This window comes from Cervus canadensis, chromosome 5, assembly GCF_019320065.1.
Source record: "Cervus canadensis isolate Bull #8, Minnesota chromosome 5, ASM1932006v1, whole genome shotgun sequence".
NCBI lineage: Eukaryota > Metazoa > Chordata > Mammalia > Artiodactyla > Cervidae > Cervus > Cervus canadensis.
This window is the reverse complement of record NC_057390.1, coordinates 2,101,665-2,118,261: the sequence shown is the minus strand read 5'-3', so window position 1 is coordinate 2,118,261 and position 16,597 is coordinate 2,101,665. Positions and strand designations below refer to the sequence as shown.

General features: G+C 49.0%; 1 protein-coding gene across 2 annotated transcripts; it reads right to left on the bottom strand.

The window, feature by feature from the left end:
- Window positions 1-38: 38 nt before the first annotated feature.
- On the bottom strand, window positions 39-10,682 carry FAHD2A (fumarylacetoacetate hydrolase domain containing 2A). Of its 2 annotated transcripts, XM_043467784.1 has the most exons (9): window positions 10,519-10,666; window positions 9,674-9,717; window positions 7,301-7,551; window positions 5,764-5,980; window positions 2,102-2,161; window positions 1,740-1,902; window positions 566-674; window positions 367-454; window positions 39-244 (listed from the first exon to the last, which is right to left on the bottom strand). In XM_043467784.1, exons 3-9 carry the CDS (start codon window positions 7,543-7,545, stop codon window positions 182-184), a joined length of 945 nt encoding a protein of 314 aa, XP_043323719.1. In that variant the 5' UTR covers window positions 7,546-7,551; window positions 9,674-9,717; window positions 10,519-10,666; the 3' UTR covers window positions 39-181. The 2 variants fall into 2 exon arrangements, with proteins under 2 accessions (XP_043323719.1, XP_043323718.1); XM_043467783.1 differs by lacking the exon at window positions 9,674-9,717 and having other exon boundaries at window positions 10,519-10,682.
- Window positions 10,683-16,597: the final 5,915 nt, after the last annotated feature.

The window sequence follows — 16,597 nt, the reverse complement described above, 5'->3', positions numbered from 1 at the left end:
CTGGGTGAGAATGCCCTCTCACTCCTTGAAACACATCCTAAGGGAAGATGAAGTTTATTGAGGAGGTGAGCACCATCGCCTCCCCCTCTACCTGAAGAGAAGCCTCGGGGGCTGGCACCGGGCCTCTTGCCATGCTGGGCTCCGTGGGAACAAATGCCCCTTCTGCCTGCAGCAGCAGTCATCACACCACCTTGTTGACGATGACACCCAGGTCTTCAATCTCACACTGGACTTCATCGCCCTTCTGCAACAGAGTGGGTCGTGAGGCTGTCGGGCCTGAGGCGTGGCGCACATACACAGACCTGGGTTTCTCGGGTCTGAGCCAACCCTGCCAGGCCTCTGCCTTTTCTCGCTCAGCCAACCTACCTTGAGGAAGACAGGAGGCTTCCTGAACATCCCCACACCTGGGGGCGTCCCGGTCAGGATGATGTCCCCTGGGTAAAGAGTAACGAACCTACGGGCAGAAGGGCCAGGTGAGGTCAGGGGCTGAGGTGCCACAGCCTGGCATGGGGGGCTCAGTAAAGCCCCCAGGTGGCTGTTTGAGGCCAGGCTCTATCCCACTTACTGAGAGACCCAGGCTATCAGCTCTTCTGTCTTAAACACCATCTGGTTGGTGTTGCTACTCTGCATCACTTCCCCATTCACTCGGCAGCAGATCTTTAGGTTGTGTGGATCTGAAATGCAAAAACAACACATTTGGGATTCTCCCTTCTGACCCCCAAAGCCCTCCTGACAATCAGGAAACGAAAGCACAGGGTGGCCTTGCCAGGTGAGAGGCTTGTCTGCTGGGCTCCCTGTGCCTGCTCCTGGCGCTCCCACCCTGGAGTCTGTGTGGACTCTGGCCTGCCCAGGCCTCCCTCTGCCCACCACCCAGCACAGTGCCCGCCGGTGGTCAGTGGATGGGTTAATGAGGGAATGTTCCAGACTCAAGGGGCAGAGAACAGTGGCTGGGTTTTGCCTTAAAAACCAGATTCTATCTGCAGCAGAGGCTGACTGCGTGTTACAAAGCAGCAGGGTAACAGCATGAGCAGTAGTGAAGACCCCTGCACCTGCCGGCTCACCTCTAATAGTGTCCTGCATCACCAGCACTTTCATCCTGACTTTCTGGTGGTTCACACATCCACAGGCACACCCCCAGGAACCCAGTTTAACTTCAGTGATGACTGACTGCAAGGGGCGCTGTGAGGCTGAATTACACGGACAGGCCCCGCCCGGTGGCTGTGCTGTCCTCCTCACCCCTGTCTTTTCTCCAGGCTCTCACTGTGCCCTTGCTGCTTGTAGCTGCTGCCACCTGGCTACACGCCGGCTGGGTGAGGCCCCGGGGGTTAGCTCCCATCTCTATTAAAGAAAGGGCCAGGGGCTCGGGAACAGCTGTTCTCTGCGATGCTCCAAGGCCAGCCCTGCTTCCTTCCGACGTAAGGCCTCTCCCAGATGGTGCAGCCAGAGGAAGCCTGATCCAGGCGTCAAGAGGGAGCCCTGGCCCCTGTACTGCATGTCACGAGTACGGAGTCCCCGCCTCTGCTGCTGTAGGCCTCTACGGTGAGGGGCCGGGAGGGAGGCCAGTGGAGCACTCAGCCCGGGTGGAGAGATCTGCTCTAATCCAACAGTCAACGAGAGGGCAGCCGGGGATGGGGCCCTCGGCGGGCCACGCCCCTCACTCCCCTTCTGGAAAGAGGCTTTGCTGACACATCCACGCAAGAGCAAGGAGAGGAGTCACCAAGCAGGCAGCAGGCACCTACCTGCCACACTGTCCTTGGTCACCAAGGCAGGGCCCAGAGGGCAGAAGGTGTCAAAGGTTTTCCCCAGCAGCCACTGCTTTCCATTGCGTCTCACCTGCCAGTCACGGGCACTCACGTCGTGTGCCACAGTGAAGCCAGCCACATGGGCCATGGCATCTGCAGCCTGTGGGGGCAGGGGGTTTGGCCAGATGGGAGGTTAGCTCATGGTGACACCAAGCCCGGTCACAAAGGGTCTCAAAGCCTCGATCCCATGTTAGGGCTGCAGACAGCTGAGGTGGTGGTGGGCGAGGGGCATGGCCACGTCAGGGGCGCGTAGCTGACAACCACTCCCCAGTGCCAGGGTAGCTGGCCCTCCCCCTCACCTTGATGTGCTTGCCTCTCTTCCCAATGACCACGGCCAGCTCCACCTCCCAGTCCACCTCCTGCAGGGCGGGAAGGGGCAGTGAGCTGCTGGGCCCTGGGCTCCGCTATTCCGCTGAGGGGCTCCTGCCGCGGGGCCAGGCCTCTTAACGGTGGGGTGGCTGCCGGCCCGTACGTGGGAGACGGCAGCCCTAGGGGAGGCCCCGCAGGGGAGGTGTCACGTGTGGACCACAGACTTCGGGCAGTGAAGGCAGCACCGCTGCAGGCAGGCAGAGTGACTCCAGGGACTGCGGAAGAGCAACGTTTTTCTGGGGAGGGAGTTTTACCAAAATCACTCTTGATACTTCCAAAAAAGGATAAATACCGAATAACAATAGCTAACCCTACTTGTTTGCCAGGCACTATTCTAAGTGCTTTAATGCACTAACTCACTTAAATAATAACAAGATCAACATGCCAAAATAAACGTGGGCCAAAGGCTTGAATAAGCAGTTTACAAAAATATATACACACGGCCACAAAAAGGAAAAATGCTCAGCTTGTTCCATAATTAGCAAAGTGCAAATATAAACTAGATACAAGTTAGCCATGCAAACTGACTTTTCTAACAGTAACAACCATGAACACAAAAAAGAACTGGATTTCTTGGGGAAAGGGCCAAGTCCCTGTCAGTGACGAGAGTACGAGACAAGCCTGGAACTGCTTGGCCATAGGAAGGAAGTGCTCAGAAAGTGATGTGGGTGGGGGCCATCCGAAAGCCTCCCCCTAACCAAACTGAGATCCTCTGAGTGTCAGAAACAATGTAAATGATGGACTATGGTCTATGACATATTGGATAAAAGTAAAAATCAGGAATTTACAGTGATAAAGGGACAGGGGTAAAACAAAAAACCAAGCAGTGTTTCTCCACAGAATACCAGCTAATAAAAGTAGAAGGCATGACAGAGAAGAAAAGTCAGATTTTTCTAATCCTTACTGCAGTAATGGGTTCAGGGAAGGATGACCAGATGATTCCTGGAAGAGAACTTGTGGGGCAAATAAGATAGTCACGTGGTTTCAGTGACTCCTCTGCAGACTGTTTGCTCGTTTCCACAGTGAAATGTACCTTTACCATGGAGAGGTCACGTGAGCATCACGGACACGAAGGACCAGCTGACCCTGGATGTGATATAAGTGCGCACCTGCTGCTACAGACAATGTCAGGGTCCCTCCCCATCCCCCAGCTCATCTACCGCAACCTAAACCCGGGGTGATGGCATGAGGTGTGACGGTATGAGAGGTGATCAGGTCATGAGGGCAGAGCCCCCATGAAGAGGCTAGTGCCCTTATAAAGAGAGATGTTAGAGAGCTCACTCCAAGGACACAGTGAAGAGGCAGTCATCTGTGGGCCAGAAAGTGGGTCCTAATCTATTGGTACCTTGATCTCGGACTTCCCAGCCTCTAGAATTTCAGGAACTCAATGTCTTGTTTTGTAAGTCATCCATTCTGCAGTATTTTGTGACAGCAGCCTGAGCAGATTAACCTGTGTAGAACTTGACAAAAATGTTTAACCTGAATCTAATCATGACGGACCAACCAGACAAATCCAGAGTGTGAGACACGCCATGAGACAATGTGCCTGACTTCTTCAAAAAGCCTGTTATGAAAGATAAAAACGGGGGAGAGAGACTGCTTGGGGTCAGGGGTCAGCAGGCTGTGGCCCACAGGCCAAATCCTTGCTTGTTTGCTGTCTCTGTTCCTGTAAATAACATTTTCCTGGGACACAGTCAGGTTCCTTCATGGACCAGCCAGGCTGCTCTCACACAACAGTGGCAAGGCTGAACTGTTCCTACAGACACTACTTGCTGCTCAAAGCCTAACACCTACTGTTAACTGGCCCTTTGAGAAAAAGTCTGTGAATCCCTGTTCTGGACAAAAGGCACTGAGAGATACAACCAAATACAACGTGTGACCCTGATTGATCCTGCACCAACACCAAAACACAAAATAGGACCCAAATTAAAAGTCACCTTTGGAGGCAACTGCTAATATTCCCAATTGGACTGGTTAATATTAACTTAGATATGGTTAATGTTAACTTTCTTAGTTGTGGTAATGGTATTACGGTCATGTAGGACATTGTCCTTATTCTCAGGAGATGTATGCTGAAGTTTTTATGAGTGAACTTTTTTTTTTTTTGCTGACAAAGCAACAGACTTTACTGGGAAGGGGCGCCTGGGTGGGAGCAGGAGGGTAAGGAAACCCAGGAGGAGGACTGCTCTCCTACATGACTTGCAATTATGAGTGAACTGTCTTAATGTCTATAATTTACTTTGTAAAGTTCTTTCTACTAACCCCCCTTAAAAAAGTGTGTGTGCGCCTGTGGGACATGAGGGAAGGGAAGGAAGGAGAGACGTGGGAAAACAGGGCGGGGGAGGGAGGGTGGGAGAGAAGAGCAAATACAGCAAAATGTACATTGTGAATCCAGGTAAAGACGCTGGGTAGTCACTGCATTTTTTCCCCCCAACTTTACTATAATTTTCAAAGTATTTCTAAACTAAAAATTTTAAAGTACTAGTAAGGGTACATACACTGCTGGTGGATATGTAAACTGTTTTTGCAGTCGAAGGTCACTCTGGCTAATTTTTGAAACCCTGCCTATACCCTGATAAAGACATTCACATTCTAAGAGTTAATTTAAAGGAAATAATCACACATTCATGGATGTGCAAAGTCTCTTCTGTAAGGATGTTCACTGCAACATTATAAAAGCTAAAAACTGCAAACAACCTATTTAGCAATATGAGGACTACTGAATAAATTATGGCCACTGATACAATAGAAAACTAAGCAGTAACCTAAAAAACGTCAGGGGAGAATATTTAATGGCATGAAAAATGTTCTTGATAGAGAACTTAAGTAAATGGTAGGCACATGCACAGTATAAACAGAAACAGGAATAGAAAAACCCTGGGAATTATATGTGGAATCTAAAAAGAAGCAATACAAATGAACTTACTTACAAAACAGACTCACTGGCTAGAATGAATTTATGGTTGCTGGGGCAGGGGGGAAGGGATAGTTAGGGAGTTTGGGATGAACATGTACACACTGCTGTATTTAAAATGGATAACCAACAAGGTTGGACCTTTTGTATAGCACATGGAACTCTGCTCAATGTCATGTGGCAGCCTGGATGGGAGGGGTGTTTGGAGGAGAATGGATACATGTATATGTATGGCTGAGTCCCTCTGCTGTTCATCTGAAACTATCACAACATGGTTCATTGGCTATTACCCCAAAACAAGTTCAAAAGGAAAAAAAAAAATTCTGGGAAGATATACAGTAGAACATGAATGTTGCAAGCCCTGCACAGTGGGGACATATGTAGCTTTTCATTTCTTTATGTATTTATGTACTTTTGAAATTTGAAAATTATGAAATTTATGTAATTTCTTTACATATTTTATTTATTTTCTATGAAGCAAGTATATTACTTTTATAATCAAACAGAAAAACAATTAATGTTTTTTTTTCCCCCAGGAGCTGTCTTATCACTGTATAATACCCTGGAGTTTCTGTTTAATGCACTACTGAGCAACAGGTGGTTCCCTTAGCGGGACGCTGAGCACCTGTGTGATGGGCCCCAGTGCCCGGGGTGGGGGAATGGGGGGTAGGCACCCACCTGGCTCTCGGGCGGAAGGATGATGTCATCGTAGGGCCCCACGATGGCGCTAGCGAACTTGCTGAAGATGATGGGCTCCTTGGGCACAGGCACGTTCTGTTCTCTGCAGTGGTCCGCATAGTTCATGCCCACACATACCACCTTGTCTGGCCGAGTGACCGGGGCCAGGAGCGTCACCTCTGCCCGTGGGAGGACTGGCAAGTGGGTGGCCAGTGCTCTGCAAAGACCAGAACAGGAGAGGGGCCTGCTGGGGAGACCCTGCAGCTGCTACCAAGCTTTGCTTTTTAAAACATACTTTCTAGAGCAACCATCAGAGTCAGCATTGAAAATCAAGCCCAGCTATTGCCCCTTGATATGAGAGTACTGTTTATGTTCATCCAGTGTTGACTTCCTCTCCCCAATTAGGTAATATGGGCTTTCTCAGGTGGCCCGGTGGTAAAGAATCCACCTGCCAATGCAGGAGATGAGGGTTCAGTCCCTGGGTTGGGAAGGTCCCCTGGAGAAGGAAATGGTAACCCACCCCAGTATTCTTGCCTAGAGAATCCCATGGTCAGAGGGGCCTGGCGACCTACAGTTTGTGGGGTCACAAAGAGTCTGATACTACTTAGCGACTAAACAACATAATATGGAATTACATAATACAGAAATACATAATAATTTCCATGTAAGTGAATTCAAAGGGTGCAAATGGGGATAAAAGAAAGCTCTATCTTCCTCCCCTTCTCCTAGGCACCCCACTCCCTCCCCACAGACAAATGCTGTGTCCTGTATAGATTTTCACAGTCACTCTGTGTAAACTCTTCTCCCATCTTTTTTATGCCAATGACAGCACGTTATATATACGCCTTTTAAAAAAATATGTATTTTAGAGATCTTAACATATAAAGTCTATTAGCTTTCTCTTTTTTGTATGGTTGTGTATTACTGCACAGTAGATGCACCCAATTCTCTAATAAGGGACATGGAAGGAGTTTCTAATCTTGCAAGAATATGAAAGTAGGGGGAAAATACTGTTACCAACACTGTGTGTTGTCAAACATCTGTATTTATATCAGCTTAACAGGTGAAAATGACGTCTCAGAGTGGTTTTTCATTTACTGTGTGTCAACATCTTTAGACCAGATACCATAGAGCTCCTGGGTTCAGGGAGGCACCTACCTAATCCAACTCAAACCCAAGAACCGTCTTTAAGAACATCTTTGAAGTCCTCTGCCCTCTTAGGACGCCAGGTTCCAGCCCCTCAGGCAAGCAGGCCTTAACCCCCTAGGGAAGGCAGTGGGACAGAGGAGAATCCTGGCCCCCTCACCAAGTGTGTGGCCCGGGGAAGGTCAGTCATCCTCCCTGGGGCCCCCTGTAAACTGGGCCTACTGTCACACAAGACTCCTAAGGCTCTTTGCTCAGAGAAAGGAAGCCTGCATTACCCTGATCCCTTGCAAAAGAACTACCCTGGTTCTGTTTCCCAGGGCAGGGGTTGGGTGGTGAGGGGGGAGGGGAGAACGGGGCAGCTAGGGCAGGGCTGTGCTGCCTGCTGACTTACCTTCTCACCACCGACAGAGTGGCTTCTCCCTGCTCCAGGAATTCCACCATCGTCCTGGGCAGTGTGGGCTCAAAGGCGTTGAGGTTGATGACACCCCCGCCATTCCCTGACTCCAGGCCCAGGTGGGGTCCCGTTAGGTGGGGTGCCTGGAACTGCACCAATCTCATATCTCTGGAGGGCTGAAAGGGCCACCTCTGCACCTGCAGCACAGTCGTGAGCAACCTCCTTCCACCAGACCCCAGCATCAGCTCCTACGGGGAGAAAGTGGGCCCCGAGGACAGAGGGCCTGAAACCATCGCTGGGGTTCCCAAAGCTCCTCGAGCTGCAGCCCAAGGCTTTTCGCCCCATCAGCCTTTCCTGGCACACGGCATGGGAAGCAGTCCAGATTTTAAGTTATTTCACCACGTATATAAGGTCAAGTTTTGCTCAATTCTGTGCCTGTAATGAAACACTGAGACAGTGAAGGACCAGGAAGCCTGGCATGCTGCAGCTCATGGGGTCTCAGAGTCAGACACGACTTAGCAACTGAACAACGACAATGAAACACTTCTAGAGAAGCAACTACTTCATGCCAGCCACTGAGCTAGGTCCCATCTTCCTTCAACTGGTGCTTCCTGACAGCTTGGGCTGTACCTGCACCACTGAGGCACTGGGCAAACGATGCAGGCCAGACACGCTCAGCCCTGCCGTCCTGCCTGCAGGGAAGACTGATGTTAACAACTGATATGGTTGAGTAGGGTTCAGTCACTGAGACCACTGCTGGGAAGATTCGGAGAAGGCAGTGGCACCCCACTCCAGTACTCTTGCCTGGAAAATCCCATGGACGGAGGAGCCTGGTAGGCTGTCGTCCATGGGGTCATGAACAGTCGGACACGACTGAGCGACTTCACTTTCACTTCTCACTTTCATGCATTGGAGAAGGAAATGGCAACCCACTCCAGTGTTCTTGCCTGGAGAATCCCAGGAATGGCGGAGCCTGGTGGGCTGCCATCTATGGGGTCACAGAGTCGGACACGACTTAGCAGCAGCAGCAACAGCAGCTGGGAAGATTGAGGGCCCTGCCTTTGTTGAGTTTCTTGAGGAAGTGTGGGCTAGGCTAAAATGAATAGGACTAGGAATTCATTAAAGTCTCTTGCTATCATGAGCAAGAGACTGCAGGTGAAACAGGCTCCACTCAAAGACAAGCTGACAGAAGTCATTTTTTAAATGCCAATTTGATCCTGTTACCCTCCTATGTGGGCTTCCCAGATGGTGCTATGTTAAAGAACCCGCCTGCCAATGCAGGAGACGCAAGAGACACAGGTTTGATTCCTGAGTCAGGAAAATCCCCTAGAAGAGGAAATAGCAACCCGCTTCAGTATTCTTGCCTGGAAAATCCCATGGCCAGAGGAGCCTGGCAGGCTACAGCCCCTGGGGTTGCAAAGAGCTGGATATGACTGAGCAACTAAGTACGCACGCATGGGCGAGAGCACAGGCTGCCTGGGGAGAGGCCGCAGAGGGTTCGGGGCTAAGCCTGATGGGGGCGCTCTCCTCTCTGGGTTCCTGGGCCATGACTGTCTCTCTAACTACTGGGTGCATGGCGCCTAGTACTGCGCCTGCCACACAGCAGGTTCTCAGCTAGTCTCAGCTGAAAGAAGGAATGTCGGAGCAGGGGCTTGACTTTTCACTACTTGGGAAAGCTCGGTGATCATCCATCTCAAGAGGAGGTGCCATCCCTCCTCAAATCACTGACAAAGTATCAACAAGGCTCAGGTCCCATCTTGAGTTCTAGGCTCCACTCAAAGACAAAACCCATTCTCTTCTTTTTTTGTTTCTAAGTCTGGCCTCAGTTCCAAAAGTCCCTCCTCTTCACGGTTCCTTGCTTTTAAAAGTTCCTTTATGCTTGGGCTTCCCAGGTGGTGCCCGAGTCAAGAACCCACCTGCAAATGCAGGGGACGAAAGAGACATGGGTTCAATCCCTGGGTCAGCAAGATCTCCTGGAGGAAGGCATGGCAACCCACTCCAGCATTCTTGCCTGGAGAATCCTATGGACAGAGGAGCCTGGTGGGCTACAGCCCATGGGGTCACAAACAACTGAAGCGACTTAGCATGCATTATGCTCAGGCACTTGGAGGTAATCCCAGACTCCTGGTTCTCCGATGGTTCCATCTGCCTTGATAAGTTAAAGACTGATTAGATCCAGATCACTGTTCTGATTGCTCACTGTGCTGGCTGATGGGTTTAACCAGAAAACCAGGAGTTTAAAACCTCCTACCTCCTACCTCACACAAGCACCAACCATGCCACGGGCAAGGGCTGTTCAAGCTGCAGTGTTAGCACTCAGATACTTCACACACTAAGACTAAACAGATCCCACTGAACGCCAGGTCTTACCTTAAGCGCTTTACCTGCAATGTCTGATTTAATTCTCCTGACAACTGTGGAAGGTAGGGTCTGTTGGTCCCATTTCACAGATAAAAAGTCTACAGTAAAGTGCTGGGACTTGAATCCAGGTCCAGGCGACACTGGAGTTCTTGATTTGGGTTAACGTGTCCTTGTGTCCTCAGGGTGTTAAGCGTGGGACACTTTAGCCCAGGGGTATTGATGAGAAATAGGAACCTCCAACAGGAGATTTGGAGGCTCAGGGACTCCCTGCAAGCCGTCAGCCCTGCTCCGGGAAATTTGATCTGCTGGCTACTGCCTCCGGGAGAGGGCTGGTCACCTGTTCTCCCAGATAACCACAGGCTGACCTTCCCACGTGACAGACCCTAGCAGGTTCTCATTTCGCCCTATAGCAATCCCTCCAAGCAGAGCGCCTCATTTCACAGAAGGGGCGTTGAGGCTTAAGGTGAAGTCACCCGCCACGGCACCTGAAAGTGGCCCCGCTGCTTCTGCGGGAATCAGCGAGCTACAGTACCTGAGCTCAATCCAGCTCCAGAAAAAGGTCCTTAAGCAAAAAGGCTGGGACCTGGGGCGGCGCAGGCGTCATAAGCCTGCGAGACGAAGGTTTGCGTCCGGGATCGCGTGCCACTATCCACTCGTCTGCGCCCCCGTGTGGGTCCCCCAGTTTCGCTGTATGCCTAGCTCCCCTGCACTCGGTGGGCGCTCAGAAGGGCCCGCCCACCCCATCAGAGTGGTCGGAGAGGCGGGGCAGCAGCGTTCAGTCCTGCCCATCCCGGGAGGCCAGGAGTGAGGCGGAGGCCCGGCGCGCCCCGCCATCTGGCCCAGATCTAACCTACCTGGCGCTCTGCGCTGTCGGGGCCCGAGACCACGACCACCCGGCGCCTGAGCGCAGGTACTGAGCTCCGGAGACAGCTACCAGCCTAGAGTTCTAACAAGGGGGTGAGCCGAGGGGCTCACCTAAATAAGACGTCAGCGGAGGCGGGCGCGCGCTCGTGACGTCACAGGGACAACGGCCAATAGTAGGGCGTCTAGTTCGGTGCCGGAAGTCACGTTGCGGAGGGGGCGGGCCCAGCGCTGAAGGGTAGTTGGTTTCTTACTTCATCTTGCAGGCCTGCTGGCTCAGTCTCTGTACGCCGGGCACATTTCCCGAGGCACTCGCTCTCGGGACGCCTTGAGTCCCGAACTTGAAAGTGTGTGCTTCCTGAAATTTTACGCCCTGGGCCCGCCTGAGGCCCTGTATCTGGACCAGGCCCTGCTCTGATCTTGAGCAAAACGCGGTGGAGACCAAATTATGGCGCGCTGGTTGACAAAGACAAGCATTTCGATTGTGCCAGATCAGTGAAGAGAGGAGGGATGTTTGTACCCATTTTACATCTGGGCAACCTGAGGCCGGAAGTGTTTTACTCAAGATGTCATATTGACCCCAAGTGCAGCCTTTTTACAGTCCTGCCTTCATATGGGCTGCACACAGGGTAGTGGGAGGCATAACCTCCATTATTAGAAAACAGGTATTCTAGTGGAGAGGTGGTTTAATTAAACAAACAATCGTACTTTCCAGGCCTCTGGCATATGAAGACATAGGAGGCGGTCTGGGCTAGAGTCCCAACACTTAATCAAGGAGCAGACCATCAAGGGTTTTATTTGCCCTAAGGAAGGAGTTTGAGCCTTAGCTAATCTCACAGGAGGCCACTGGGATGTCATCAGAGGGAGTGGGTTGCATTTGAGAAGTTTTGTTCAGGCCACTCCTGCAAGGAAGGGTGTCTGGGTAAGAGTGATGCAGCTGAGAGCAGTGGTTTGGTGTGCGACAGAGATGGTGAAAGTCCTGAGATGTTTAGAAGGCAGAACTGACAGCCCTCAATGATGACAGGAGGTGGGATTAAGGGGGAAAGAGGTGTAGGCTGACTCCTAGGTCTTTGGCCTGGTAGATGGCAGTGCCATTCACCAAGACACGGGTTCCAGGGAAGCAATGTGTCTGGGGAGAGGATGGTGAGCTCAGTTTTGGGTGGGTTGTATTTAATGTGTCTGTAGGTTATTAAAAGGGGCTCTGCATGGGTCTGGAGCTTCAGCTGTTGTCTGGCTTGAAGATGCAGGTCAGCATGCATGCATGCTAAGTCGCTTCAGTTGTGTCCGACTCTGTGTGACCCCATGGACAGCAGCCCATATAAATGGAACATGGCGGGTGAGTGTCATGGGTAGGGGATGTGCTAAAGAGAGCCTAGCATAACCCCCAGTCAGGAGACCCAGCATGTAAGGATGAGCCAGAGAGATGGAAGGGAAACAGTGAGACAAGAGAACTCATAACTTCAAAAGTTAAGTAGAGAAAGGGAAGATTTAAAAAAAAACTCAAACCAAACTTCTACTAATGTAAACTGCAACGTCTGAGATGAAAAATACCCTACAAGGCAGAGTCAATGTTGCAGAAAAGAAGAATGGTGAATTTGAAAACAGCACTAGCTTTTGGGCTGGTGCCTCCATCTTCTGGTAATTTGCCAAAATGACCGACACAAAGGGGAAGAGAAGAGACTAATGTTCTCTAGGCCTTTTAGAAAACGTGGAGTTGTTCCTTTGGCCGTGTGCATGTGAATCTACAAAAAAGGAAAGGGCACTGTTCAAAAAGGGAAGCCCCCCAACTGTGCCCATAGCAGAACTGAGTCTGCAGTGTATCCCCGCATGCTGCCAGCATTGTTGGAAACAAAGGCAAGATTCTCCCCAAGAAAATTAATGTACATACTGAGGATGTAAGCACTCTAAGAGTTGGGATACCTTCCTGAAAAACATGTGAAGGAAAAAAATAGAGGCACAGTCAGGGGGACTTCCCTGGCAGTTCACTGTTTAAAACTCCACTCTTCTACTGCAGAGCGTGTGATTCTTGGTTGGGTAATGAAAATCCTGCATGCTGCCTGATGCAACCAAAAAATATTAAAATTATTTTTTAAAATATGCCAGCAGATCTTATGTCTAGTGAGGTGTTTTGTTTTTTTTTAAAAGACCATTAGAAAAGACCATTTCTCTGGGAGAAATTCAAACAGCTTAATATATGTGTAATTGGACCCTAAAGTAGAGGAGAGGGAAGGGGGAACAGAAAAAAAATATTTGAAGATATAATGACCAAGACTTTTCTAAATGTGATGAAAACTATAAACCCACTATACAAGAATCTCAACAACCTCAAACACAAGACACATGAGGAAAATGACATCATGGCATAGCATAAGCAAGTTAGTCCATATTAGAGATAAACAGAAAAATTTAAAAGCAGCCAGAGGACTTCTGTGTCCAGAAAAATGGAGAAGCATTTGTCTTTATTCCTCCTGTTAAATACAACTAAAAACCTACACAAAGCAATCATAAGACTGAAAAAAGATGAGCAGGCAGGCTGGCATGGGGTCTGCATAGCCATGAGGAGACACGGCAGTGAATTCTCTGGGCTCTTTTTTCTCATATATCTGGACAGGCGTTGCTGAAAAAGCTGGCAACTGGAAATGCCAACAGGTGCAGACACAAAATGCCCCAAGAAAATCCTGCTGTCTTTAGTCAAAGGACCCAGAAAGGGACAGTCTTGCAAAACAGAAAATTTAGACAATAACTGTTGTGGCCCCCATGCCCACTAGCAAAGGCGGAGTAGGAAGCCTAGATTTTCACCCTTGCCAGCCTGTAGTGAAGTGCCTCAACCGTTCCCCCATGTCAGAGCGGTGAGCAGGGTGGGTCAGAGAAGGGCAGGTGGGGAGCCTGAACTGTGCTCCCTGCTGGGTAGTAACAGGGTCACCCTCCACAGTGGAGGCCATGTGAGGAGCTGGAGTTCCAACTATGCTCAGTAACAAAGATCCTTGAGTGTCATGGAGGCTGACTTAATGAAAATGAAAAATAACATATCAAAATTTGTGGGACTCTGCTAAGACAGTACTCGGAAGGAAATGTATAGCTCTAAATTCTTATTTTAGTAAAGAAAATTCTCAAATCAGTAAGCTTAGCTCCTCCTGGGGGTGTGTGTTAAGCCTCTTTAACCATGTCTGACTCTTTGTGACCCCATGGACTATAGCCCACCAGACTTCTCTGTCCTTGGAATTCTCCAGGCAAGAATACGGGGATGGGTTGCCATGTCCTTCTCCAGGGGATCTTCCAAACCCAGGATCGAACCTAGGTCTCCCACATTGCAGGCAGATTCTTTACCAGCTGAGCCACAAGGGAAGCCCATTTGCCATGACTAAGACTCTTGAGAGTCCCTTGGACTGCAAAAAGATCCAACCAGTCTCTCCTAAAGGAGATCAGTCCTGGGTGTTCATTGGAAGGACTGATGTTGAAGCTGAAACTCCAATACTTTGGCCACCTCATGCAAAGAGTTGACTCATTGGAAAAGACCCTGATGCTGGGAGGGATTGGGGGCAGGAGGAGAAGGGGATGACAGAGGATGAGATGGCTGGATGGCATCACCGACTCGATGGAGATGGGTTTGGGTAGACTCCGGGAGTTGGTGATGGACAGGGAGGCCTGGTGTGCTGCAATTCATGGGGTCACAAAGAATTGGACATGACTGAGCGACTGAACTGAACTGAACTGAAATGGGCCTTATCCAAGAATGCAAGGGTAATTCAATAACCTTGGTGAAAGTTTCATAGACATTCCACCAAACACATAATAAAAGAAAAGAAAAAGATTGATGAAGTGGGCTCAAAAGCTTCTGCTCTGCAAAAGGATGCTACAAGTATGAAAGAACAAGGAACAAATTGGGAAAAAAGATTTGCAAACTACATATCTGACAAAGGACTCAGACCTAGGATATACAAAGAATGCTCAAAAGTCAACAGAGAGAGGCTTCCCTAGTGGTCCAGTCATTAAGAATCTACTTGGCAACATAAAGGACACAGGTTTGATCCCTGGTTCAGGAAGAACCCACATGCCTCGGCGTGTGCCACAGCTACTGAGAGCTCTAGAGGTGAGCCTCAACCATTGAGCCCATGTGCTGCAGCTACTGAAGACACAGGCCTAGAGCCTGTGGTCAGCAGCAGGAGAAGTCCCTGCAGTGAGAAGCCTGCACACCGCAAGGAAGGGTAGCCCCAGCTCGCTGCGACTAGAGGAAGTGCATTTGCGGCAATGAAGACCCAGCCCAGCTAAAAAATAAACTAAATGTATTTTAAAAAATCTAAAAAAAATCAACAGAGATGAGGCCGATATAATTAGAAAATGGGTAAATGACGTAAAGAGATGTTTCACTGAAGAAGCTATTCGATGGCCCATGACCACATGAAAGATATTCGGCATCACTGGAGATAAAGGGGTTTACACCGAGGCCAGCACGAGATGGCACTGCAAAATTATTAGAACCGCTAAAATAAAAAATAGTGACGATCTCACAAGCTGGAGAGGATGTAGATAACTGGATCTCTTATACATTGTTGGCAGGAATGTAAAATATTAGAGCCAATCTAGAAAATTGACTATTTCTTAAAGAAACTAAAGAGGCACTTACAGTGTGGCCCAGCAGCTGTGCGGTGGGCACTTATGCCCATACATGATTATTCACAGAAGTGTTATTTGTAGTAGCTAAAAACATGGAAACAAACAAAATGTTTTACAGTGGGTTAGACACAATGCGGTCCATCCATACCATGGAATCCCATGTGTCAATAAAAAGGAAGTATTTATTAACTAATATATGTGCATTGTTTTTATAGGGCTTCCCAGGTGGCTCAGTGGTAAAAAGAATCTGCCTGCCAGTGCAGGAGACACAGGAGATCTGAGTTTGATCCCGGGACTGGGAAGATCCTCTGGAGAAGGAAATGGCAACCCACTCCAGGATTCTTGCCTGGAGAATCCCATGAACAGAAGAGCTGGGCGGGCTGTAGTCCATGAAGTCACAAAAGAGTCAGACACGACTGAGCAACTGAACACGCACATTGTTTTTCTAGACATAATGCTATTGCACACTTACTAGACTACAATGTAGCAACTTTTACATGCACTGGGAAAATGAAAAATTAATGTGACAAGGCCCATGCTTCTAGGCTCTGGCCCCATCCATCTAGCCCCTAATTCTGGGCAGGAGTGCTCCCCACCCCCACAGCCCTTTACCTGACTCACTCCTACTCATCTATCAAAGAAAAGATAATCAGTCAATCTAAGAAAGAGATGGAAATTTTTATTTGAGCCAAACTGAGGACTGTAACCTGGGATCAGCATCTCAGAAGAAAATGCCTTTCCATTCCTTACACCCTCCTTCCACTGAAAATGCACTTCCCATTTTCCTTGCATATAGAGATGTTTCCCGGATTATTTTAGTAATTTTAGTTACATACATTATAATTCTTAACCTTAATCTCTAGTAAGATACCAAGAAGTAATGGTGAACTATATATCATATGAGGATTTCCTGGTTGGCGCTTGTGAATATATTTTATAACCTCTGGAAACATACACGTTCTCATAGAATTTCTTCCCTCACTGTGATGCAGTGAGTGGTGGGCTTTGGATTATTTCTAGAGCCGCACCTCTTGTTCTATAAAGACTGAACTTGTAAAACAAGGACAGTTGTTTTTATTTCTTTTTTTAATTATGAAATTTTATTTCTTTTTGGCCATGCCATGCAGCATGTGGGATCTTAGTTCCCTGGCAAGGGATCAAACCCGTGCCCCCTGCAGTGGAAGCATGTATGGCTGCCTCAGTTCAGTTCAGTCATTTCTGACTCTTTGTGACCCCATGGACTGCAGCATGCCAGGCCTCCCTGTCCATCACCAACTCCCAGAGTTTATGGCTGCCTCAATGACAGCAAATTCACCTATGTTGGGATGTTTTACTTTCCCACATTTAGCTTAAGGGAAAAGCCTTCCCTACTCCCCACAAAATTCCTATCAGGCTCCAAACATCACATATAGTCAGTTTATTCAGATCAGTGACCTCTCGTTTTGGTAATCCATTTAC

What these genes read in the sequence shown, in the direction of transcription:
- FAHD2A (XM_043467783.1), bottom strand. Translation starts at nt 7,545, where the DNA reads ATGCTGGGGTCTGGTGGAAGGAGGTTGCTCACGACTGTGCTGCAGGTG. An exon ending in GACCAAGGACAGTGTGGCAG is followed by an intron (nt 675 to 1,739) that starts GTAGGTGCCTGC and finishes TTTGCATTTCAG; the next exon opens with ATCCACACAACCTAAAGATC. An exon ending in AGCCTCCTGTCTTCCTCAAG is followed by an intron (nt 245 to 366) that starts GTAGGTTGGCTG and finishes ACTCTGTTGCAG; the next exon opens with AAGGGCGATGAAGTCCAGTG.